General features: G+C 44.3%; 1 protein-coding gene across 2 annotated transcripts in view; it reads right to left on the minus strand.

Annotated features, from left to right (window-relative positions):
* The window catches only part of LOC143804618 (two pore channel protein 2-like), a 100,240-nt gene that overhangs the window by 57,294 nt on the left and 15,002 nt on the right, over nucleotides 1-27,944 (minus strand). For both annotated transcript variants that reach the window (XM_077282875.1, XM_077282876.1), the window contains exons 3-4: nucleotides 11,680-11,794; nucleotides 7,844-7,972 (exon numbers count right to left, since the gene is read on the minus strand). In XM_077282875.1, the coding sequence (XP_077138990.1) occupies nucleotides 7,844-7,972; nucleotides 11,680-11,794 (244 nt within the window). The remainder of the gene's footprint in view (nucleotides 1-7,843; nucleotides 7,973-11,679; nucleotides 11,795-27,944) is intronic.

Raw genomic sequence — 27,944 nt, forward strand, 5'->3', positions numbered from 1 at the left:
ACTTCAAAGAAATAATCATTTGTGATCCTGTGCAGTACTGCCTGTATAATTTTTTCACCCCCCTTACCCAGGAATTGTGGTATGATCAGACCATGTTTCTACACGGTCAGACACGGCCATTACACAGTACACGGCAGGGGCACATTTATAAGATTATCTCAGTCAAGAAAATTATAAATCTGCATTTATGTACATGTTACATCAGGTGTATGTGTTAATATACGCACCTACTGCCGCCTTCTCCAGAATGCAGCGCTATTCTGCTCCTCTTCTCAGCGATGTCACCGTACTTCTGACTAGCCGGCTCACTCTATGCTCTGTGTGTGAGCCGGAAGTCTCTTTTACAATGCAAGTCTATGTATCCTCGTTCTGACACTTTATGATTTTACATAGTGAAAGCCACTTCTGTGTCATGCAGAGCACAGTGTGATCCAGAGAGTCGGCAGAGCGGTGACGTCACTGAGAAGAGGAGCAGAACAGCACTGGATACCAGAGATAGTGGAGGTAAGTGAGTATATAAACACAAACACACTGCATAAAAAAATCTTAATGTGAGGGCTTCTTTAATATGTCATGCATGTAACTCACATCTACAAATGAGCAAACAAAGTGCAGGGACCGGCTTCTGCCTTATGATCATTCCAGATAGACATGTGAATGGTACAGTCAATCACTGTCTGCTACAGCAACATGCCCATTTGGATCAGACAAAGCACAGAGACTGGAAGGGAATACAAGCCGCTATGAAAGGGCAGAAGTGGGGAACAGATATTATTTTGCAGTATTTTGGGGTGGTTGAACAGTCCCTTTAACTTTGATCTGAATAACATTGGTTTCAATCAAACAGAAACATTGGTTTATCAAAAAATAAAAAAGGGAAGTTCCAAATGTTGGACTCCACAGTTCCTAAACATATACACTGTAGTTATAAGTTAAATTAAGTATCACCGTATTTTTTGGACTATAGGACGCACGTCAAGTTTAGTGGAGGAAAATAGGAAAAAAATAATTTTTAACTGTCATCAGGATCAGACATGTCAGGTGTGACAGGTGCCTCTTACAGTCCGAATGTAGCTCACCAGGTGGTCGGCAGCGGTGGAGCGGGGTCACAGGAGGCAGGAGCAGGGTCACATTTACCTCATTTGACAGCAGGAGTGGGGTGATGGTATTAGGGTTGAACAATTAATATAAATGTTCAATTCTTTAGTTGCCTACTCCTGGCCTAATGGATATATTGATCATGTGCACTAAAGAAATACACCAGACACAGTCAGCTGTAACTCTCCTTGATCAATGTGTGGCTCAGCTCCAAGAAGAAGGGATTTATTAGTCAAACACAATGTTATATATCTCCTGTAAGGGGGCTCGGTTAGCTCTAAAATGGGAGTGATCGGATGTATTCCATTGGTTAGTGGGTTGGGCATGAGCAAGTCCATGGGCGGATCCATGAGGTCATCAAGGTGGGTTGGTCCGTGAGGTCATCAGGGTGGGCGTCGCTGTGGGTGGATCCATGAGGTCATCAGGATGGGCGTCATCTTGGATACCAGACCATGCGGCATGCTAAAACAGGAAATGGCGGCCATCTTCAGTGTCTTCATTGTTCATCTTGGATACCAGAGCACATGGCTCTGGTATAGGAGATGGCAGCCATCTTAAGTGTCTTACTTTGTCTGAGGAAAACTTATGTAAGGTTAAACAATACATGTTATAGGTTGCTTCCCTCAATTACCTTATGTGTTGAGGTTAATTAAGTATTTGATCTTATGGCTCTCCTCAACAGTCCCCCCTAAATACTTTATTAACCTTTTCTTTTATCTTGATCCCACCGTGGTTCCCTAACCCATCGATGTTAAGTGTTATTATGACATCAGAGGCTTCATGACAATATGGATGCTATAGACACCAGAGAATGTGTGACCGATTATGGGTATACTGCGGAGGTATATCGGAGCGCGTTACCCATGTCCTCGGGACTTCCCTACCTGTTGGGTCTATTACTCTCCAATCTCCCATTTCCATGGTTACATAAAATACACATGTGACTCACCCTGATGTACACATCCTAGATCTGACCGTCTTGCCCGGGAGGGGGGGAATTGGAGTTTAATAGACCCAACAGGTAGGGAAGCAATTTTACTTTATACAGATGGGAGATCGATGTGCACAGCTTGGACTCTGCTCCTGCCTTTCCGGGACACCCCATCCTCCTAGCCCACAGCCCGCACCATTGTTGAGGAGAGCCATAAGATCAAATACTTAATTAACCTCAACACATAAGGTAATTGAGGGAAGCAACCTATAACATGTATTGTTTAACCTTACATAAGTTTTCCTCAGACAAAGTAAGACACTTAAGATGGCTGCCATCTCCTATACCAGAGCCATGTGCTCTGGTATCCAAGATGAACAATGAAGACACTGAAGATGGCCGCCATTTCCTGTTTTAGCATGCCGCATGGTCTGGTATCCAAGATGACGCCCATCCTGATGACCTCATGGATCCACCCACAGCGACGCCCACCCTGATGACCTCACGGACCAACCCTCCTTGATGACCTCATGGGGACTGTTGAGCATCGGCACTGTTGGTGGCGGCACCTGAGGCGGGAGTAGAGATGGCACCGCGAGTACAGATGTAATCCCTTGTTTATGAGGAGCAGGAGGAGGTAACAGTCCTGGAATGAGGGGCCCTATTTGGGCAGCTCCAGTATCATGGTGTGGGGTCCAGGTGATGCAGGCAGTCTTAAAAGCTTTAACAGTCCTGTCCTCATTACTAATTAACCTGATTTCAGAGAGGCAGCAAATGCTTGGGGGGCTACACTTGTTTATTATAATTTCAACAATTTCCCTTGTACATGCATGAACAGGGAAACCGAAAATGCCAACACCAATGGCGGGAATTGTCAAGGTCTCAATGTGCTCACTAATATTTGCATACTCTAAAATGCGAGTTATTGCTGCACGAAGTTGTTGAGCACTAACGTCTGGATGAATAGGGTCATAAGTAGGGGTCACAGCATGTATGATCATTCTACATGGAAGATTACCAGCTTTAGTCACCGCTATGTCCCCAACAGCTATCTGACCACGTGACTCAACAATGATATGACTGTCAGCTTGAATAGTCGCCCCTCCTGCTTCCACTATAGCTCTAGCTACACCTCCATTGTGCTCTAACCGAGAATTGGCAGCATTAACAATAGCGTCTGTCTCCATTGTTGTTATGTCACCCTTTCCCACCACTAACAAGGGTCCCTCAAGAAGTTCTTTTTCAAAAATAGGTTGCCAACATTCCCTCCCCTTTGTGCTTCCTGTGCTATTGGTATCCCCCTCCCACATTGAGCCCCCCCTTGATACAGTCGCCACCTTCCCATACAGGTGTGCGCTTGGCTGCGAGACAGCCTGTGAGGTACTGGGTATAGGGTTATGTAGGCTGCGTGAGAGTGCTGTTGTGGAAGCATTGGGAGGAGAGGCTGCTGCTTGGAGCATCTCATGTGGGTGTGCGGCTAAATTGGCAGTGGAAGTGACAGTAGAAAGGGTAGGTGCTGGGGACGATCCAGGTGGGAGGACTGCTGGATTCACAACAGGAGTGATAGGGGAAAGGGTTGGTGCCCCATTGGAAACAACTGAGACAGGAAACATGGGTAAAGCCTGTTCACTTCCCGAAGGAATATAGTATTGGCCGTTAGTGGTCATTACTGGGTAACAAGGATTTGGTGATGTGGCGTGTAGCCTTAATCTGAGATGTTCACCACCAGGAGCAGCACATTCGCCATCCACAACATGGCCGCCGTCAGAATTACATTTGCCATCCATGAAATGGCCGCCATCAGAATTATATTTACCACCAACAAGATGGCCACCATTAGAATTATATTTACCACCAACAAGATGGCCGCCATCAGAATTATATTTACCACCAACAAGATGGCCGCCATCAGAATTATATTTACCACCAACAAGATGGCCGCCATCAGAATTATATTTACCACCAACAAGATGGCCGCCATTACATTTAGCACCTGGCTCTGGGCCACCATTTTGGCTGCTATTACATTTAACACATTCGCCATTAACAAAATGGCCACCATTACATTTAGCACATGGCTCTGGGCCACCATTTTGGCTGCTATTACATTTAACACATTCGCCATTAACAAAATGGCCACCATTACATTTAGCACATGGCTCTGGGCCACCATTTTGGCTGCTATTACATTTAACACATTCGCCATTAACAAAATGGCCACCATTACATTTACCACATGGCTCTGGGCCACCATTATACGGTGGTGGCCGCTCACAGGATATATTTTTGTAATACACATAGGTCAAAACTCTACCTCTTTTTTTCCTTTCCTCCTCTATCCAATTTTCTCTATACAGACTTTCAGAGACTCTTTCTCCTGCCCTAGCAATAGACAACAATCCATTATCTTCTAGGATACCTTTTCTTTCTTTCAAGACAAGCTTACACTCCAGGGGCTGTAACCATCCCCCCTTCTGGCATTCCACACAATTTCCACTAGTGTGCATGAGTCTAACTTGCCATCTGAATTTGGCTTAGTGCCTATACGGCAGAACTGCATTAATTTCTCCATCTTTCTATAGATACACAGTATATATATATCTATCTATCAAGATAACAAACACCAAACAAACAAGACGGGGGAGATGACTCAAACCTGAGATTCTAAAGGGAACTGAGTCTGCAGTACTCAGTTCCCATTCCTTCTTGTCACGTGGTCCCTGTCTGACTTCCGTGCTCCGTACTTTACAAACCAATTATTCCCTACTTTGTCAAATTGCTCCCTAACTTACCGGTCCCCGTGCAGAGTCAACTCACTCGATGTCACGGGGCAAAAAAAAAAGAAAAACTATAAATTTAATTGGCTCGAACTGAGCCAATTCGCTCCAAGCTTTACCGGGCCTTCCTAGGCCAAGTCAATTCACTCCAGGTCCTAGTCTCTCTTGTACAGAACTGAAAATCTTATCACAGGCGACAACCGTATACCACAGACAAAAATTATTTTTCTACACTTGCTTGCTTTCCTTCCCTAAAAAAAAAAAAAACTTGTTTTTCCCGTCCTACCACATGCTTTTCTTTCTGTAAACACTTGCTTTCCTTCCTAGAAACCTGTCCTGTTCCTAACACAATGCTTCTCTTCTTTACTACCAGTGTAAAAATCTGTTTTTCCTGTTTTATCACTTGCCTCTAGCCCTCTGTAAACACTTTTTTTTTTTTCTTTCTTTTTTTTTCTAACTACTATTCATCTCCCCTCTTCACAACATGTAACAGGCAGTAGGCAACTAAAACATGTGACGGTTCTTGCAATTAAATGACCAGCAGCGGAGATACCCTTTCTGCCGTCTTACAGATACCAAGAAAACCGGACACGGTCAGGCAATCTGCACAGGATACCCCGAAAGACACAGGTAAAGACTACAGATTATAAAAAATCAGCAGACTTACCGTGTTCTGTTAAAGAGGTGATCAGTCTCCAGATTCGGGGTACTCAGTGCATCCAGCCGTTCCACTCGCCGGTTTTACAGGGTTCAGGGCTCTCCTCTGCTGGCCCCAGGTTGGGTGGCCAAATATTAGGGTTGAACAATTAATATAAATGTTCAATTCTCTAGTTGCCTACTCCTGGCCTAATGGATATATTGATCATGTGCACTAAAGAAATACACCAGACACAGTCAGCTGTAACTCTCCTTGATCAATGTGTGGCTCAGCTCCAAGAAGAAGGGATTTATTAGTCAACCACAATGTTATATATCTCCTGTAAGGGGGCTCGGTTAGCTCTAAAATGGGAGTGATCGGATGTATTCCATTGGTTAGTGGGTTGGGCATGAGCAAGTCCATGGGCGGATCCATGAGGTCATCAAGGTGGGTTGGTCCGTGAGGTCATCAGGGTGGGCGTCGCTGTGGGTGGATCTATGAGGTCATCAGGATGGGCGTCATCTTGGATACCAGACCATGCGGCATGCTAAAACAGGAAATGGCGGGTGACATAACAACAATGGAGACAGACGCTATTGTTAATGCTGCCAATTCTCGGTTAGAGCACAATGGAGGTGTAGCTAGAGCTATAGTGGAAGCAGGAGGGGCGACTATTCAAGCTGACAGTCATATCATTGTTGAGTCACGTGGTCAGATAGCTGTTGGGGACATAGCGGTGACTAAAGCTGGTAATCTTCCATGTAGAATGATCATACATGCTGTGACCCCTACTTATGACCCTATTCATCCAGACGTTAGTGCTCAACAACTTCGTGCAGCAATAACTCGCATTTTAGAGTATGCAAATATTAGTGAGCACATTGAGACCTTGACAATTCCCGCCATTGGTGTTGGCATTTTCGGTTTCCCTGTTCATGCATGTACAAGGGAAATTGTTGAAATTATAATAAACAAGTGTAGCCCCCCAAGCATTTGCTGCCTCTCTGAAATCAGGTTAATTAGTAATGAGGACAGGACTCTTAAAGCTTTTAAGACTGCCTGCATCACCTGGACCCCACACCATGATACTGGAGCTGCCCAAATAGGGCCCCTCATTCCAGGACTGTTACCTCCTCCTGCTCCTCATAAACAAGGGATTACATCTGTACTCGCGGTGCCATCTCTACTCCCACCTCAGGTGCCGCCACCAACAGTGCCGATGCTCAACAGTCCCCATGAGGTCATCAAGGTGGGTTGGTCCGTGAGGTCATCAGGGTGGGCGTCGCTGTGGGTGGATCCATGAGGTCATCAGGATGGGCGTCATCTTGGATACCAGACCATGCGGCATGCTAAAACAGGAAATGGCGGCCATCTTCAGTGTCTTCATTGTTCATCTTGGATACCAGAGCACATGGCTCTGGTATAGGAGATGGCAGCCATCTTAAGTGTCTTACTTTGTCTGAGGAAAACTTATGTAAGGTTAAACAATACATGTTATAGGTTGCTTCCCTCAATTACCTTATGTGTTGAGGTTAATTAAGTATTTGATCTTATGGCTCTCCTCAACAATGGTGCGGGCTGTGGGCTAGGAGGATGGGGTGTCCCGGAAAGGCAGGAGCAGAGTCCAAGCTGTGCACATCGATCTCCCATCTGTATAAAGTAAAATTGCGCAGGAGGCAGTGCATCCGCAGACTGAGATCTTGGCTTGTCATTGAGCAGAGATCTAAATCTGCTCATGCGCGATTTTCCTTAAGCCCACTGCAAAGTCAATGTGTGCAACCCTGCTCCACCACCACCACCGCTGCCCAGCCCCCCCAATGTAACCTACATTAAAGACGCAGCCAATTTTCCTCCAAAATGAGGAAAAATAGGGAGTCTTATAGTCCAAAAAATATGGCAATCCTTTGATTGAAGAGACAACACTGTGCCTAAACAACACAATTCTACCAGAATAAAGGGTATTCCGTACAACAAGAGAGGTGCAACTGCTAAAATCGGGAAACAATGGGGAGACTGGATTAAATGTCCTGTTCTGGTGTCCAATGCTGTAGTTAGTGACATTTACTTTAGCACAACTAAGATATAGGTTTCCAATGATTCCTCCAATACAATTCTATACCATATTCTCGTACTATTGCCGACCATTTCTGGCTTAGATATATTTTGCACTTCAGACAAGGGGGTTGGGGGTTATATTGGGGTAGAAGTGGGTATTAGGGTGAATGTAACTTCATTCTTTTATTCTGCAGAGTAGCAGTGGTTCACGGCATGAAATTAAAGGATTGTTATTTCTTTATACTTTCATGGTTTCTCCCTTCTGCTAGGATGGTGGTAATGTGGGTTCTTTTTATTCAATAAAAGCCTTTGAGTAAAAAAATAGTAATAATTATTAATACTTACAAATATTGTCACCATTACGCAAATGTTCTTTGTATCCTTCCAGAAAACACTACGAGGAGTGACTTTACTAAAATGTACAAGTCGTCCAAAAAACGCTAGTAGGCAGAAGACCTCTACTACGGAGGTAGCCTGAAATTTAAAAAGTACAAAAAAAATCAATACTGTGAATCCAACACAAATGTTTTCCTTACCCCAGTGATTCAGTAATAACCTTTGAGTACTTCCTTTTTACAGTAGCAGCCAAAGACCTCACTGAGAAGGAAGAAATAGATTTGTCCTGCTTCCACCTTCATCATTGTTAAATACATACTGCTAAAGGGCCATGCATGCAATTAGAAAAGCTTAAGTGGTCACAGTTATTTTAACAAGCTTTGCATAAATCAGTGGCACAAGCAAATAAAATAAAAGCTTTGTAATATAATAGAATATATTGGTGACGTATTGCAGAGTCTTTTTCCTTTATGCAAGAATGACCTGTTTTAGAGGTTGCATGTTGGATGGAGATTGATGCTCAACTTGTCTCAACAGAATTCCCCATGGGTACTTTGATTGGGTTCAGACCAGGAGACATACAGTACTTGGTCACTGAATCACTTTCACCCTGTTCTTCAGAAAGGCAACAGTGGCCTAAGATGTGTGTTTTGGATCATTGTCATGTTGGAAATGTGCAAGCCTACCAAGGACATGGAGAGATGGAAGTATCTTCACTTTCAATATAGTGCAGTTCATCTGTGAATTCATGATACTAACAATGAAATTTAGCTCCCCAAGACCTGCCACCATCATGTTTCACTGTAGGCACCATGCATGTTTCCTTGTCCTACAGTTTTGAAACCACCAAATCCAAAAACATTAATCTTGGCCTTATCATTCCAGAGTATAGAATCCCAGTAGTCTCCATATTTTTCAGCATGGGCCCTGGTAAATTGTAGGTGGCTTTTTTTGTGTATGGGCTTTAGGAGATGTTTTTTGTGGATGACACCCATGCAGGACAATCCTTCCTTTTGTCACAGGAAACACTATCCCTGGTTTGTCTTTCAACTTCTTTAGCTGACTGAAGTCAACTTGCATGTAAATTTTATTCAACCCTTCTCATCAGAAGGCGCTCCTGGTTTTTTTTTTTTTCTTACTCTTTTATTGAAAGATTCCACGAAATATAAAGATAAACATAAGGCAACATAGCATAAGCACAGAATCAAAATAATCCGTATATCAACGTTCACATTGACATAGATATGACATCATACCTTCAATAATAAAGTAGACAAACAAATAAAACATAGCCTTCAGTATAATATATTCTACCAGGCATTGCACTTCCTAATCAACAGTCTTTATAAAAGTTTTTAAGCTCACACTAAGTCAGGTTATAGTAGACACATTATTAATCCTACACAAATCATCACTTTCATGATCCAGAATGGATCAGGGACTATATCGTGAGATTGACGAGTTAAGCGCGACAATGGCAAGTTACACCACCTTTCCCAAATCTTCTGAAATTTCTGGGGACATCCTCTGTTTCTGTATATTAAGTTTTCCTAAGGAATTATGTCATTCACTAGTTTCTTCCACTGATTAATCGAAGGAGACTCCCACCATCCAAGGCGCTCCTGTTTAGTTGTTAATTTGTGATTGGCTGTTGTTCCATCTTTGTTAAAATTTTGTTAGAACTTTTGCTACTGTATTTTGATTGATCATTAAAGCTTTGCTAATATTCTTGTAGCCATCACCTTTGTTGTGTAAAGAAATGAATGTGACATTTCTCTTCTATGTGGTGCCATTGCTGACAGCATGAAATAAGGCATGGGCTTTCATTAAGAAGCGCCCTTTTGTAGTCAACTGTCTTCTGGACACCTGTTTAGTGAATAATTAGACAATACATGTGGTTGAATTCATGTTAATTAGAGTATTGTAGTCTAAATTTTATCTTTGTTCCTAAGACTTTCATTGAGAGTACTAATTTTTGCATCATGTTCTTAAATTAATTTGTTAGGAAAATTACTATTTTTTGGATGTGCAAACGGAAATTTTTTATTTTTGGAATCAGTGGCCCACATTTGTGGGAGTATTTTGTAGTTTGGTATCCCATAGAAAATGCAGCTTCTAGCAAAGTTATTTTACTACTGCACTAGATTCACAGCCACCTTGCCCAGTATTGCTATATAATGTCTTCTCGGCTGCTCTCTGTAAAAAAGCAAGAACAGAAAACGAAAATCAGGAATTAATCTGTGTTTTTTTGTAAATGGTAGACTTGATAGCAGCTAGCCTCCACTCACTAGCATAGAGACAACTGAAAACTGGAGCTACAACCCATAGAAGAGAAAACACTAGAAAAATGCAGAATGTTAAGTCATATAAAGCCAGTAGTGTAACTCCTCATGTATACACATGACAGCTTATTCCAAAAAGTTATCTGAAACAACAGTTACTCTTCAAAGCGTTGCCTCCTGCTTCAGGCTCAGGGATCAAGCAACTGATCATGTGATCGATGTGCACCAATCAGAAATAGAGATCTACTGGTCCTTCTATAGTCAGTCCAGCTGTTTGTGAGAAAGATGGCAGACTGCCCGTTTCTGCTGTGACAGAGCTGCTGTAATAGTTGCATGTACAGAGAGAAAATATATAGTAAGAAAATTAAAATAGAAAAATAATAAAACTCTTGCGTTAACTATAAACACATATCACGAAGGTAAGGGAACTTGTCACTAGAATAATGCTGCTCGAACCACAGGCTTTTTCTCTGAAACACTCGAGAATTAGTTTGAAAAGTCGGCTGGGATCATAGGAAGTGGCAGGTGTAGTCCTGCGAGTCCTCTCACTTATCTGGAGTGATAGGATGAGGAACCGGCTGGGGAGCTGCACCATAATAGTCACATCTCTCTCTATGGTTCCTGGTTGGCTTTTCAATCTATGTCGTCTCTGTGACATTTATAAGTGTAAAACACCTGGCTGCCATCGGTCGTAAAGATTCTGAATCATGCTGTCCGATGACTGGAATGTCATAACAGGCTACCTTTAAAAAAAGAACCTGTCAGTAGGTTAAAGCGCCATACTGGAGTTCAGATTTTTCTGGAATGGTTTGAGGGGGCCATGTCACATTGGCAGAGCCTCTGAGGTGCCAGAACAGTGGAACCTCCCCTTAAGTGACCCCATTTTACAAAACTGCACCCCCAATGAATTCTTTTAGGGGTTCAGTGAGCATGATGACATCACATGTGCCTCACAATGTTATACCATTGGGCAGTTTAGAACAAATAATTACATTTCTACCACTAAAATGTTGTTCTAGCCGCAAAATTTGCAATTTTTAAAAGGTCTAAAAGGAAGAAATGGACCTCAGTTTGTTTTGCAATCGGTACATGTCATCAGGAAATACTTTACAGGCACGGTGCTTCTGGCATTGACTAAGCAGGCCACCGTTACTGGCAGACCTGGAGGTCGTCATGACTATCTTGGGTTGCCAAGACAACCATCGGGGCTTTGTGATGACGTTGCAAGGCTGCTGATAGGGAGGGGGCTCCCTCTTCCATCCTATCCTAGCCTCCTAAATGTTGTGATCGATATATATTGCATCATTTAGGGGGTTAATCAGCCAAGTCGGTGCTGGTACCACTATGGGCTGTCATACCCAGAACTCGGCTATCACGTAAGCTGAGCTCCCGGTGACGATTACACTGGCACAGCTCCTATGCACGCACGATCGCCATGAAGTACCTATATGTCTTTGGTCGGGACACCTACCTGATCATTCCGTACAGGTACGTCAAATGTTGTGAAGGGGTAAATCCATCAGAAAGAAAAAAAAAAACAATAACTAAGACTTTGATACTCACCAGAAATGGGAGATGGTAAACTGCGGGTTCTTCAAAAATGGCCAGTGCCAAGTCAACAGTGATACAGACATAGGTGAGTACTTGCATAACCCAGTGGTTGTAAAAATAGTAAAGTCTTAAGAAAAAGAAAAAAAAAATATTACATTATATTAAGGAAAAGTTGGAACCAAATATAATGAAAGAATAATTATCTCTATAATATTCACAAATGTTTTCATCACTTTAGTGTAAAATCATATCAGAGCAGAAAAATTATTTACAGCATGTTCCTGTTTGGATGCAAAAATTTGAATAAGACATATGTGTTAAAAGCCATAAACTTCGCAACTCGCCTCTAGAGTTGAGCGAATTTTTCAAAATTTGGTTCCAATTACGATCAGCGACGAATATTGTATTTGCAATATTCGCCAAACACAGACGAACGTCATTGGAGTCAATGGGAGTAGAAATTAATTAATATGTTCGGAATTGATTGTCAAACAAATTCGGTGTGAATAGGGTACCAATATGGCACGTATATGGATAATTCAGATTCGGCAACCTATTCTGAACATATTCGCTCAACTCTAATCACTACTAACGACGAGAAACAAGCGGTCTTGTTGACTTGTTATCCTGCCGGTCATCTCTACTACGAGATAGACTTGATGCCAGCCTTTCTGAACGTCTGCAGTTTATGTGTGTTGCTTGCATTTAACTCCTACTGAATTCCTTCTTTATTTGTTAACAATGTAGAGATAGAGTTTGGAGGAGTGTGTTTTCATTGTGAAAACGTACTGGAAAACTGAGCCTTTAAAGAGGTGCCAAAGTGAGTTTCTAACGAAGATTGAAGGTTGAAATACTCCAACCAAACCATGTATTCGGACACTGGTGAATAAGCTGGAACATACAGGAACATTACTGAATAGGTATGATGGAGGACGTCCGAAAACGTCCACTGGATTTTTTCTTTGGGGCCATTTGAAGAGTCAGTTTTACAGCAACAAGCCACAAACATTATAGGCACTTCGAAAGAACATACAGCGGGAAATTCAGGCTATGACCCCAGACATCCTGCGGAATACATTGAACAATATGCAGGTGTGCTTGGATGCAAATGGTGGAAATGTTCAAAACATCAGTTTCTAAAGAAGCAAGGTATGCAGAGTCCAAATTTCAGAAACATTGATCGTCTCTTTTAAACGTTATGGCAATTTTTCTGAGTAAAGTAGTGAATGAATCACCACGTATTACATAATGAATTAAGGGTGAGAGAGAGGAGATGATAATTAATTGTGGGGTGGGAGACATATAATTATAATGAATTAGGTGAACAGAAGGTGCTCAAAGGTGAGCTGTTTTGGCCGTAGGAGATGGACTGGTAATGAATTGTGGGAAAGAGTATAGTGGCTAATGAATTTATATATATTGGGCAGGGCAAAAGTGGCTAATTATGGTTAACAGGGGGGAGCACAGTGGTGGGCTATCAATTTCATTTGGAATGGTGTGTTCCATAATAGCTAATTCAGGAAACAAATGTATACATACACTGCTCAAAAAAATAAAGGGAGCACTAAAATCCCACATCCTAGATATCACTGAATGAAATATTCCAGTTGTAAATCTTTATTCATTACATAGTGGAATGTGTTGAGAACAATAAAACCTAAAAATGATCAACTTAAATCACAACTAATATCCCAAGGAGGTCTGGAGTTGGAATGATGCTCAAAATCAGTGTGGAAAATGAAGTTACAGGCTGATCCAACTTCAGTGGAAATGCCTCAAGACGAGGAAATGATGCTCAGTAGTGTGTGTGGCCTCTATGTGCCTATATGATCTCCCTACAACACCTGGGGCATGCTCCTGAGGCGGCAGATGGTCTCCTGAGGGAACTCCTCCCAGACCTGGACTAAAGCATCCGCCAACTCCTGGACAGTCTGTGGTGCAATGTGATGTTGGTGGATGGTGCGAGACATGATGTCCCAGATGTGCTCAATCTGATTCAGGTCTGGGGAACAGGCGGGCCAGTCCATAGCTTCAATGCCTTCATCTTGCAGGAACTGCTGACACACACACCAGTCACATGAGGTCTGGCATTGTCCTGCATTAGGAGGAACCCAGGGCCAACTGCACCAGCATATGGTCTCACAAGGGGACTGAGGATCTCATCTCAGTACCTAATGGCAGTCAGGCTACCTCTGGCGAGCACATGGAGGGCTGTGCGGCCCTCCAAAGAAATGCCACCCCACATCATTACTGATCCACTGCCAAACCAGTCATGCTGAAGGATGTTGCAGGCAGCAGATCGCTCTCCACGGCGTCTCCAGACTTTGTCACGTCTGTCACATGTGCTCAGTATGAACCTGCTTTCATCTGTGAAGAGCACAGGGCGCCAGTGGCGAATATGCCAATCCTGGTGTTCTGTGGCAAATGCCAAGCGTCCTGCACGGTGTTGGGCTGTGAGCACAACCCCCATCTGTGGACGTCAGGCACTCAGACCATCCTCATGGAGTCGGTTTCTAACCATTTGTGCAGAGCTCCTCCTGTTCCTCCTTGCACAAAGGCTGAGGTAGCGGTCCTGCTGCTGGGTTGTTGCCCTCCTACGGCCCCCTCCACATCTCCTGGTGTACTGGCCTGTCTACTGGTAGCACCTCCAGCCTCTGGACACTACGCTGACAGACACAGCAAACCTTCTTGCCACAGCTCGCATTGATGTGCCATCCTGGATGAGCTGCACTACCTGAGCCACTTGTGTGGGTTGTGGAGGCCGTCTCATGCTACCACGAGTGTGAAAGCACAACCAACATTCAAAAGTTACCAAACCATCAGCCAGAAAGCATTGGTACTGAGATGTGGTCTGTGGTCTCCACCTGCAGAACACTCTTATTGAGTATTTCTTGATAATTGCCAATAATTTCCATCTGTTGTCTATTCCATTTGAACAACAGCATGTGAAATTGATTGTCAAACAGTGTTGCTTCCTAAGTGGACAGTTTGATTTCACAGAAGATTGATTTACTTGGAGTTATATTCTGTTTAAGTGTTCCCTTTATTTTTTTGAGCAGTGTATATGTGACCTTTTTATTTTCAGGGCAGCAAACTCTGAAGTGACCGAGTCCCAGCGTTAGGACTTCGTCATGAAGGTTTGACAAGATGAAGAAGAAAAATGCTGTAATCAAATGAGACGTAAGCGGTAAGTTACTAGATGTAAATATTTATTTTGTATAGAGGTGGCGACACTAGACGACCACTAAACAGTAAATCTTTACCGATCGGCAGTCATTTACTGCTGTCTGTCTGAACAAGCTATTAAACGATGCACACTGAGCGATTCGTGCCATATTATATAGCATCCCCTGTTATATATAGTGCTGTCTCTTATTACACAGCATTCCCTATATATATATATGTGTAACCTATTTAAAATGGGTTGGTCACCAGATTTCACAGTATAAACTGTATATATTAATAAAAAGATTTCCTTTACCTTATGAAGCTGGTTCACTAGCTTTGAAAATTCAAGTCACAATGGCTGAATAATCTCAATATTAAAACAAACATTTTAGGCTAGTTTCACATTTGCGTTTAAATCTGCAGCGTTTAAAATGCATCCTCAATTGGTGGAAAAAATGCATGTAAACGCGTACAAACGCAGCGTTTTTTTTAAGCATGCGTTGATGCATGCGGTTAAAAAAACGCCGCGTTTGTACGCGTTTACATGCGTTTTTTTTCCTGCGTTTGCGTTTTTGGTGCGCATGATACGAAATTTCACAAGAGAAAAATCAAGATAACCAGACACCGCCAATGGGACAACAGAGGGCGTGTATTATGGGATCTCTATAAATAGACCCTAGGGCTACTGAAATTTTAACAGTTTGCTACTGTATCCTGTGTCATGATGGATCTTCGCATGGCGAGCTTTTATTTCAACCTGGATTTCAGCTTAAAACGGTTTCTTGCCTGTGCTTTCGCTTGGGAGCAAGACAGAAATCGCCAAAGATGGAGAAGGAGACAACGTAGGCGTTTTTGGAGACACCCCATTATCGAACTACGTGAGAGCCGTGGAGCCTACCACACGTTCTATGCCAAGCTTAATGCCAACCCGGAGAAATTCCAGGAATACACACGAATGTCGCAAGACTCGTTCCTGGATTTGCTGTCTCGTGTCCAAGGAGCCATACGGCGACAGGACACCCAGCTCCGTAAAGCGATTCCACCCGAGGAACATCTGCTGGTTACATTAAGGTACATTCCAAATCTAAGCCAATGATAGTCCAAATTTACTGCTTTCTGACATGTATTTTTGGGGTATTTTCCTTTCTTTCTTTAGCGTAAGCACACCATAAAAAGAATAGATTGTAATGGTTTTTGTGTTTGTTTTTCTCCCAGATTTCTGGCCACCAGAGAGAGTTTATCATCCCTCCACTTCCAATACCGGCTTGGAATATCCACCCTGTCCGGAGTAGTTGCGGACACCTGCCAGGCTTTGTGGAATGTACTCCTGGATGAGTTTATACCCCTACCCACCTTGGACATATGGCTAGAAATTGCGGAGAAATTCTGGAGTGTGTGTGATTTCCCCAACTGTATAGGAGCGGTGGATGGAAAGCACATTTGCATTATCAAACCAGCCAGAACAGGATCGAAGAACTTCAATTACAAAAAATATTTTTCTGTTGTGCTCATGGCAATAGCCGATGCGAACTGTCGCTTCATCGCCGTGGACATTGGAGCTTTTGGCCGTGGCAACGATTCCCAGACTTAAGAACTCTGATATGGGCCGCCGTGTGTACGGCAAAAATTTCAATTTTCCCCCGCCACAACCTATTCCCAACACTCAAGGTCCACCGATGCCATTTGTTATGGTTGGGGATGAGGCATTTCAGATGTGTGAAAACCTACTGAAGCCCTATTCCAGTCGGGACTTGAACCACACTAGAAGGATCTTTAACTACAGACTGACCAGGGCCCGAAGAACTGTAGAGTGTACCTTTGGCATTCTGGTCGCTAAATGGTGCATTCTTGCATCAGCCATGAATCTAAAAGTGGAAACAGTCGACGAGGTGGTCAAAGCCTGTGTGGTGCTGCATAATTATATAATGGTTAAGGAGCAACCCAACATTGAACTGGATGAACCAGTTGCACATCCACTGCCCGATTCCCAGCATCACCCACTGCGGTCAACTGCAGCAGTTGGCCACATGCGGGACCAATTTGCGGCCTTTTTTGATTCAGATATTGGACGTGTCTCATGGCAGGACAATGTAGTGTAAAAGCCCTGTTGTAATTAGATATGTACCAGTTATTTTCTACAATGATAATAATATTTCTCATTAATAAACTTTATAATATTTCTCATTAATAAACTTTAGTTTTCGTTGAGTTGACCGTGTCTCCTATCTTTTTCCTCTCCAAACCCAGGCTGTCCTAAAACTGGCAGTATGTGATCTGTATTTAAGATCAGTTTTTGTAATCCAAAACCAGGAGTGGGTGATAAAGGCAGAGGTGCTAGTTATTATGTTAATATCCTAATTTACCTCTAATTATTCCACTCCTTGTTTTGGCTTACAAATACTGTTATACAACACTTGCCACATACTGCTAGTAATGGCAGCCATGTTGCTATATTGGTAAGCTTGTTGACGTCATTGCGTCATGATTCTCTTCTCCTGTATCCATTGGATACAAGCTGAAGAGACAATCACTGTCACACTGTCTATACTCATCAAGTCAGGTGTCTGAAATAATGAATTCATGATAAACATATACAGGCTCATGAATTCACTATTTCTGACACCTGTGCATGTGAGCATAGATATGTAGTGTGTGACCACCAGTGTAACTCAAGTTGTGTGTAATATAAGAAGAGAAAATGGAGGTTATACAAGGCAGTTCTCTACTCACCAGGTCAGGTGTCATAACTAATGAGTTTTTGACACCTGACCTGTTCAGTAGAGGTCTGCAATGTATTTCCACCATTTTCTCTTCAGACTGGCACACTAAGCACAGACCAAAAGAGATTTTGGAGATAAATGTAATATTTTTTGGGCCACCTCATATCTGTATACTAAAGACACATAAAGCTGCAGTCTTTTTATTTTTAACTAGAGGAGATATGATGTGGCCCAAAAAATTTGTGTGTGGCGAAGTTTCATGGCCCACGGTGTGTGTTGCCGGCGGCAGAAGACACAATAAACCAAACATAATTGTGGCAAATCAAATTTTTTTATTTTGTTAACAACTGAATAAAAATTATTTTTTACTGCGCCGGCTTGGGGTAGAGTGATGTAAACGGGGGGTGTGAAGTACTGAGGCCTGGCTAACCGTGGACGACGCAGAGGTGGCAGGAGAAGGTGCAATGAAACTAGAAGGGTCTGGAAGTTCGGGGATGGGGCTTGACACATGAGAGGCTTCAGACGCACTGGAAGGGTGAGACAAACCTGACATTACAGACACATTGGGAGGTGAAGGGGGAGGAATGCTAAGAGTCCTCGGGTTTTGTTTTTTTTGTGTTTTCTTTTTTGTTTGCCTGGTTGTGGGAGGTCTTGGTGGGCTCATATGGCGTGGCGTGGTGGTGGGTGACCTGTCACGGTCCGGCTGCACTGTGTCAGAGTCCATAGTGCTCGTAGATCGTGCAGCCATGGCAGAGTCCATAGTGCTCGTAGATCGTGCAGCCATGCCAGAGTCCATAGTGCTCGTAGAGCGTGCAGCCATGCCAGGGTCCTGCTGCATCGTGGAGGTGGCGGTACGGAAGGCCATGCCAGGGTCCTGCTGCATCGTGGAGGAGGCGGTACAGAAGGCCATGCCAGGGTCCTGCTGCATCGTGGAGGAGGCGGTATGGAAGGCCATGCCAGGGTCCTGCTGCATCGTGGAGGTGGCGGTATGGAAGGCCATGCCAGGGTCCTGCTGCATCGTGGTGTCAGTGGAGGAGGTCCAAGCAGGAGCAGCGGATGTCATGGTGGTGGCGGTGGGATGTCCAACTGCACTCGGCATGGTGGTGGTACTGTAGTGGTGTCCAGCTGTGGAAGGAAGGAGGTGGCCGTGCAATGGGATGCAGCAGAGGTCGACATCAAGCGTGACAGTGAAGGCACAGGTGGATATGCCCCCACTGTCTGCTGAAAATACAGACTCTGCTGCATAGCCTGCACGTAAGCAGCATTGCAGGCCTGCATGACACTCAGCTGGAGATCAGGAGTAAGGTGTTCCGACATGCCCTGCTCAATTTGATTAAAAAAATGATGTGCTGGCCTCTGGAGATCGGCTTTCACAAGATCAAGGCTTTTGCTGACCTCCTGGATACGTGCATTTAAGAGGTTATGCAAAGCATCAATTCGGTCACCCAAAGCCTTGATCGCATCGTGTAAAACCGAGCTCAAGTGCAAAAACTCGGGCATGAGTGACCTGTCCGAAGCCCTCTACCGCTGCCGGGATGAGCCCAAAAAAAAAGGGGGCAGTGGAAGAGGACTGCGAAAGGGGAAGACCTGATGGACCAGCTCCCTGGTCTCCAGTTAGTGTGGAAGGCCCACTTGCTGCTGCGCTGCTGGATGGCTGGGACGGGTCCGTGGCTGTCGGATGAAGGACCGCTCCAGAACCTGGGCCGACAGTCGTGCTGTATGTGCTGTGAAAAAAGGAAAAAGAAAATTAATATCAAAAATTTACCAGACGCCTTTCCACCGGACCTTGACTCCGCTGCTCCTGCCCTGACTCAGCCGCAGTAGAAGAGCTCTAAAAAACAGAAAAAATCAAATTGTCACGTCTCACGTGTCGATGTGACAGTGAATACTTACCAATCTGATGAGGCAAGTACTCACCTCACTGAGGACATACTCCACTTCCGACTGTCCTGGCCGAAACTCCTCACCAGATGAAGAATCTGAAGAAGACATTCTGATGCATGTAGAAAGAAAGAAATGGCAGAAATTAGGACATGTAGAGACAGAAAATAGAAAATAAAGGCATTGGCTAGGATATACTCACATTGTTCAGTGTCTTTTCCTCCAAGATGTAGCCTGTCTGTGTCTCGTCTGCTTCAGAGTCTGGTGAGAAGTGACCTGCAACTGTCCACACCCTCCCTTTTATCACCTTGATGGTGGGGGGTGGCTTTTCAGTGTCTAGACATGTTTTTCTCAATTGAAACGCATGCGTTCAAAAACGCAACCAAACGCATGTGCAAAAAAACCGCATGCGTTTACATAGGCAGCAATGCGTTTTTTTGTCGCAATCCTTGCGCAATCGACCGCATGCGTTTACTGGCGGCAAATAGACGCCTCCAGAAATTACTACACGTTGCATTTCCGCGCCAAGCCGCAAACGACGCATGCATCGTCAAACGCGGCCAAACGCGAACAAAAAAAAACGCATGCGTTTTTAATGTTAAATATAGGAAAACACGACGCATGCGTTTATATGAGGTACAAACGCTGCGGCAACAAATGCAAATGTGAAACCAGCCTTATATGAGTCCAACTAAAATATGAGAGATCTTATGAGTCCAAGTATAATCAGCCTCCACTACCCAGCCTGACTGACAGCTGCAGCTTGTACTGGACAGTGCGAGATCTCAGCAGCAGAAAGAATGGACACTAAGGAGCTGTCAAACACGTTAGGAGGATAGAGATTGAGGGAGAAGAAGACTGCGTTTAAGGGCAAGTGCATGTGGCAACCTTTAGTTGTCGGTGTACTTTCATCTATTTTGTAGCAGAAGACACTTTTGGATAATGCCGGCATTATTTTTCCTGAAGCGTCTGGCATTTTTCCTTTTTCTTTTCTACTTATGAAAGCTTGGAATTCTCCAGAAGAATAGTCAGGTCACTTCTTATAGCCACTTCATATCTTTGGAAGTCTGAAGTGGTTAAAAGAAGTTAGAAAACACGTCACATATACATAGCAGTCAATTTTAAATTTTTCATTGTTTTGGGCATTTTTTTTAGCACTTTTATCACACAAATTCCTGGCGGAATCTGCTTGAAGAAGACATCATGTGTACTTACCCTAAACTTTCAAAAAAATTAATTAGCCATTCTGACATGGACATGAGATAACTTCCAATTTTGATACAACCCTTTTGAATAAATACCATACATAATTTACGTAATGCATCTGCATTCATTTACGAATTTGCATTTTTGGGCAGAAAATAAAGCAAGCTTTCCTCATCAGTCTGGAAAGCTGAAATGTGAAAGTTTATGACTTTCAAATTGAGGAACTGTCTACTTGAAGAAACTGCTTTCGGTGGTGATAAAATGGATACATTTACGGTTACTACATCATGAATACTCCCCCTGCTTTACTGATAAACAGAAAATGTAAGAAAAATGAAGGATGTTTCACTTTAGTAGCCTTCACTAGAAATCAGGGTTGGAAAATTTTAAAAAATGCATTAGAAATTCAGGTTCTGTTTCAGAAAAACAATTATTATGCCAAAACATGGCAAAAGTTCAAACATTATGCTGACTAAATCATTTGTTCCTTGGGAGCCTGTGCCAGGTTGGGGGGCAGGGTGGGTAGTCTACACAAGCTCTGCAGCCCAAATCTACACTAAAACACCAATGCAAAAGCACAGCATAAGGATACCTGGTGTTTTACCTTAGTTTCCATCTGTGCCTGCGGCCCCGGTGTAACAGGCCAGATTATACCCCCAGGCCAGACTATACCCGGGGTTAAAGTGGCCTAGGCTAGATTATACCCCGGGTATACTTTGGCCTAGGCCAAACTATACCCCGGGGTATAAAATAGCCTAGGCCAAAGTATACCCCTCCAGGCCAGATTATACCCCCCAGGGTAAGCTGAGGGAAAGCTGCTCATTCTTCTAGGTCACAGCTCCCCCTCCCATCGGGCACTGCTCCTTTTCAAGCTCCTCCACCTCTGGTGACGCCAGGGATCTCCCTTTCTAAGCCCCACCCCCTCCCTATAGTCACATGTGACATGAAATCTTCAGCCCTGCTCGTGCCAGCTCGTTGTCTTGGCGCCTTGGATATGCTTGGAAAAGGGCTTTGTATACCTAGGGGGCACTGACGAGCACTGAGGGGTGGGTGGGGAACCCCTTTACTGGTTGCTATGGGATATAGCATGATCACTCTATCCTAGCAACACCTTGGATACGCTTGGAAAAGGGGTTTATCTATCTTGGGGGCACCATTGCAGCACTGCGGGTGGGTGGGGAAACCTTTTACTGGTTGCTATGGGATTTTACATGATCACTCTATCCTAGCAACGCCTTGAATACGCTTGAAAAAGGGGTTTATCTACCTTGGGGGCACTCTCGCAGCACTTAAGGATAGGTGGTTAACCCCTTAGGTGGTTGCTATGGGATTTTACATGACCACTTTATCCTAGCAACGGCTTGTATACGCTTGGAAAAGGGGTTTATCTACCTTGGGGGCACCCTTGCAGCACTGTGGGGAAGCCGGGGAACCCTTTTACTGGTTGCTATGGGATTTTACATGACCAATTTATCCTAGCAACGCCTTGTATACGCTTGGAAAAGGGGTTAATCTACCTTGGGGGCACCCTCACAGCACTGCGGGGTGGGTGGGGAACCCTTTTACTGGTTGCTATGGGATTTTACATGGCCATTCTATCCTAGCAACGCCTTGGATACGCTTAAAAAATGGGTTTATCTACCATGGGGGCACCCTCGCAGCACTGCGGGGAAGCCGGGGAACCCTTTTACTGAGGAAGGAAACAGCACAAAAATTCAAAAGCTGACTTAGGCCATAGTATACCCCCGGGGGATAAACTTTATACCAGGGGGTATAAAATAGTTTTTATAGTATTTCTCTAGGCCATAATGTTATCACTTCACTGTTTTTCTCACCCTATTGCTTATTTGTTGAAAAGTGTGCAGATCTGAACTGACAGTAGATGGCGCTGTCCTGTCAGTGCATAGTTAATGATAACTTGTTTTGTATGTTCTCTATGACACCTCTCTGCTCTCTATGACACCAAATCTTTTCCAATTTTGACAACCATGGAAGATCAATTGTATGACCAGCTTTTGAGATTCTACACTGCAACAGAACAAAGGTACCCTCAGTATACCTACGATCTACCTCCTGAGAAACGTGCAAATGCCAAGTCCCAGTTTAGACAAACAGCAAAGCCATATCGAGCCCAAGGAGGAATTGTTTATCATAGGGAAAAGGAGGTTCTTACTAAAAGTCGACTGCCAAATATCCTGAAGGCCTGTCATGACAACCCAATATCTGGGGGCCATTTTGGCAGAGATAAAACTTTAGCCAAAATCTCTGACCGGTTTTACTGGAAGGGAATGAAAAATGACGTTCACCAGTATGTGAAAGCCTGTCAAAAATGTTTTGTTATAAATCCCAAAATCACAAAGGAAGCTCCACCACTCAACAGTATATCAGTGCCTGGAAAAGTATGGAGCTTAGTTGGGATTGATATGATTGGCCCTCTTCAGGAAACATCAAATGGCAACAAATATATAGTTGCTGCCACTGATCATTTCTCCAAATGGACTGAAGCAACAGCTGTCCCAGATAAGAGTGCCAAGTCAGTGGCAAATTTTTTGTACTCCGTTATCTGTCGCCTTGGCTGTATGGAGACTCTGATTAGCGACCAGGGACGAGAGTTTGTAAACTCGATCATTGACAACCTGATGGAACATTTTCAAACAGATCACCGTATTTCATCTGCATACCACCCACAAACAAATGGCCAGCGGGAACGTGATAATCGGACACTTAAAGAAGCTCTTAGTAAGCTTGTCAATGACCAAGGAAACAACTGGGATCAATTCATCCCTGGTGTTCTGTTTGCCTATCACACATCTGTGCATGCTTCAACCAAGGTTACTCCATTTGAGGTCATGTATGGACGGAAGGCCAAGCTTCCCATGGACCTTAATCCCTCAAAAGATGATACGGTGGATCCCATGCCCATTTCAGATCATGCCACCCCTGATGTGCTAAATACACTGTCAAGCATTCTTAAAAAGCTGCACTCAGACGTCAGTACCAACATCCACTCTGCTCAAGAACACCAGAAGTGTGCCTTTGATCGCCGACACAAAAGCAACAAAGAAATCACTGCTGGTACCATAGTTTATATCAAGAATCAGCGCCGTATTCAACGCATAGGTTCAAAGATGGAACCACGCTGGATTGGACCTTATTTAGTTGTGGAATCCTTGACCAAGGGACGAGTAAAACTTAAGAACAACAAAACTGGCAAGATATTAAGCAACACATACCACACCAGCAACCTAAAGATTTACCAGGATAAAGAGGCTTCTCCACCATCCGATGATGATTATTCCAGTGACTCTGCCACACAGAAAAATAAGCAAACTAAGGCTTTCAACCTACTACCAAGTTCAAGAAGGAAGTATCTTAGCACCACTCTTGGCCTTACGTTTAGTAAGGTTGTATACTGTGGATGCAGACGAGACCTTGAACAACCACGGCGTACATATAAAACCAAAGGTGATGGAAACTGCTTCTTCCGGGCCATCAGCTACATCTTGACAGGAACAGAGGACAACCATTCCCTTCTCAGAGATAAAGTCATCCACCATATGAAAACTGACTTGACAAAAAAACTACAGGACTACTTGAACCAAAATGTGAATGAATATGTGAACATCTCTGGAATCTCTCGTGATGGAGTCTGGGCAACTGATGCAGAGATCATGACCACGGCGAATCTGTTGAGTTGCGACATAATAATCTACACAAACGTCGGTGACTCCATGGATTGGTTGACATATCCTGCAAGCTTCAATCTGCAGTCAACAACTGAACATGCACTGTATCTTGAAAATAAGCACGATCATTTCAATGTTGTTATCAGTGTTTAGCTTTAAACGTTAATTTGGTAGCAAGGACATGCTAGACTAAATGTCATAATACACAGAATGACTGTTGGGCGATTTGTTGCCCCAGATAATTGCATTGCATGATAAGTGACTTATAGCTAATGAGAAATTATTGCCCCCCCTCCCACCGCTAGGTGGTGCTATCTGCTTCTACAAGCTCCAACGGCACTAGCCAGGTGCCGCTCTCCTCTATGGCGCCTGGCTGTGACGTCGGCGCATGGAGAGGCAGCGCCACCTAGCGGCAGGAGGGGGACCCCGTCTACCAGGAGACGGGCAGCGGCGGTTAGCGAGGGGGGGTAATCGGGCAGCCCCCCTAAGGTAACTATAAAATGGGGGGGTATTTGTAATGCATATGCATTACAAATACCCCCCTTTACAACTACTTTTGCCATGGGCAAAAGTTTTGTATAGTGGGAGGTACTCTTTAAGAATTGTCAGTTTGGTTTCTCAATAAAATGTTGAAGCATTAAGTAATTCTTGTGTATATCACTCAATGCAAATGATTTCATTGGGGTATAATATGAGCTGAGAGGTATAAATTGGGCTAGGCAACTTTAACCCCAGATTAGTTACATAATCTGGCCTGGAGGGGTATAGTTTGGCCTAGGCTATTTTACACCCCGGGGTATAGTTTGGCCTAGGCCAGTTTATGCCCGGGTATACTCTGGCATAGACCAAATTATACCCGGGGTTAATCTGGGACAGGGTTACTTTGGCCTGTTACACCGAGGAACCCTTTTACTGGTTGCTATGGGATTTTACATGACCACTTTATCCTAGCAATGCCTTGTATATGCTTGGAAAAGGGGTTTATCTACCTTGGGGGCACCCTGCTTGCTATAGGGTTTTACATGGTGTAAGTACCTTAGATTGATCATTTGAAATCGCTTAGCAACCAGGAAAAGAGTTCCCCAGCCTCCATGCAATGCTGCGACAGTGCCCCCAAGGTAGATAAGCCCCTTTTCCAAGCGTATCCAAGGCGTTGCTAGGATAAAGTGGCCATGTAAAATCCCATAGCAACCAGTAAAAGGGTTCCCCGGCTTCCCCGCAGTGCTGTGAGGGTGCCCCCAAGGTAGATAAACCCCTTTTCCAACCGTATCCAGGGCGTTGCTAGGATAAAGTGGCCATGTAAAATCCCATAGCAACCAGTAAAAGGGATCCCCACCCACCCCGCAGTGCTGTGAGGGTGTCCTCCAAGGTAGATTAACCCCTTTTCCAAGCGTATACAAGGCGTTGCTAGGATAAATTGGTCATGTAAAATCCCATAGCAACCAGTAAAAGGGTTCCCCGGCTTCCCCGCAGTGCTGTGAGGGTGCCCCCAAGGTAGATAAACCCCTTTTCCAACCGTATCCAGGGCGTTGCTAGGATAAAGTGGCCATGTAAAATCCCATAGCAACCAGTAAAAGGGATCCCCACCCACCCCGCAGTGCTGTGAGGGTGTCCTCCAAGGTAGATTAACCCCTTTTCCAAGCGTATACAAGGCGTTGCTAGGATAAATTGGTCATGTAAAATCCCATAGCAACCAGTAAAAGGGTTCCCCGGCTTCCCCGCAGTGCTGTGAGGGTGCCCCCAAGGTAGATAAACCCCTTTTCCAACCGTATCCAGGGCGTTGCTAGGATAAAGTGGCCATGTAAAATCCCATAGCAACCAGTAAAAGGGATCCCCACCCACCCCGCAGTGCTGTGAGGGTGTCCTCCAAGGTAGATTAACCCCTTTTCCAAGCGTATACAAGGCGTTGCTAGGATAAATTGGTCATGTAAAATCCCATAGCAACCAGTAAAAGGGTTCCCCGGCTTCCCCGCAGTGCTGTGAGGGTGCCCCCAAGGTAGATAAACCCCTTTTCCAACCGTATCCAGGGCGTTGCTAGGATAAAGTGGCCATGTAAAATCCCATAGCAACCAGTAAAAGGGATCCCCACCCACCCCGCAGTGCTGTGAGGGTGTCCTCCAAGGTAGATTAACCCCTTTTCCAAGCGTATACAAGGCGTTGCTAGGATAAATTGGTCATGTAAAATCCCATAGCAACCAGTAAAAGGGTTCCCCGGCTTCCCCGCAGTGCTGTGAGGGTGCCCCCAAGGTAGATAAACCCCTTTTCCAACCGTATCCAGGGCGTTGCTAGGATAAAGTGGCCATGTAAAATCCCATAGCAACCAGTAAAAGGGATCCCCACCCACCCCGCAGTGCTGTGAGGGTGCCCCCAAGGTAGATTAACCCCTTTTCCAAGCGTATACAAGGCGTTGCTAGGATAAATTGGTCATGTAAAATCCCATAGCAACCAGTAAAAGGGTTCCCCGGCTTCCCCGCAGTGCTGTGAGGGTGCCCCCCAAGGTAGATAAACCCCTTTTCCAACCGTATCCAGGGCGTTGCTAGGATAAAGTGGCCATGTAAAATCCCATAGCAACCAGTAAAAGGCTATAGTCTGGCCTGAGGGTATAGTGTGGCCTGTTATAGTTTGGCCTAGGCTGTTTTACATCCTTAGGTATAGTTTGGCCTAGGCCAAAATATACCCAGGGTTAAATGTAGCCTAGGCCACTTTAACCCTGGGGGGTATAATGTGGCCTGGAGGGGTATAGTTTGGCCTAGGCTATTTTACACCCCGGGGTATAGTTTGGCCTAGGCCATTTTATGCCTGGGTATAGTTTGGCCTAGGCCAGTTTATACCCCGGGGTATACTCTGGCCTAGGCCAAATTATACCCGGGGTTAATCTGGGACGGGGTTACTTTGGCCTGTTACACCGGGGCTACATGACCTTTCTATGTGGCCCTGAACCATCTGGTCACATGTGCTTCACAGTGTCTGGTAGCCGTTCACATGTACTTTCATGTCAAGGAGAAGAGGAGAGGCTGGTAGCATTATAGGGACATTTAGTAATGGTGCACTGTGGGGCCATCTCTAGGGCCCCCATATTTTGCCATAGTGGGGAAATGCCATAACACGAAAACGAAATGATGAGATGAAGTAACCATGCGCGAGTGCTGCTAATCATTGTGGCTAATGGGATAAGGAAAACACTCTTCTGTTTCAGCATCTCGCATAAAAGGGGTTATTCACAGGATAGGTTAAAACTCAGTGATCGGTGGGGGTCCAACTGCTGAGACCCGCACCAATAGGCAGAACATGCCTGATTGGGCACTACTATCCCTGGCTCAAAATGGAGCAGCAAGGTGGGATGCCCGACTGATGTTCCATTCATTCTCTATGGCACTGCCAGAAAAAGCTGAGTGCCATGCTCAGCAGCCCCGTAGAGAATGAATGGAGCAACAGTTGAGCGTATGTATTACCGCTCATTCTAACAAAGGTAAAAATTCCCTATTCTCCTGATCTTTGCGGGTCCCACCAGTCAGACCCCGACAATCAACAAGCTGCCACTACAATGGAAAAAGCTGAATGTTTGGTCTCTTCCTTTCTGGATTGTTAGTAGGGAGAAGGGGACATTTATCCTCCT

The sequence above is a fragment of the Ranitomeya variabilis genome, chromosome 2 (assembly GCF_051348905.1).
Source record: "Ranitomeya variabilis isolate aRanVar5 chromosome 2, aRanVar5.hap1, whole genome shotgun sequence".
NCBI lineage: Eukaryota > Metazoa > Chordata > Amphibia > Anura > Dendrobatidae > Ranitomeya > Ranitomeya variabilis.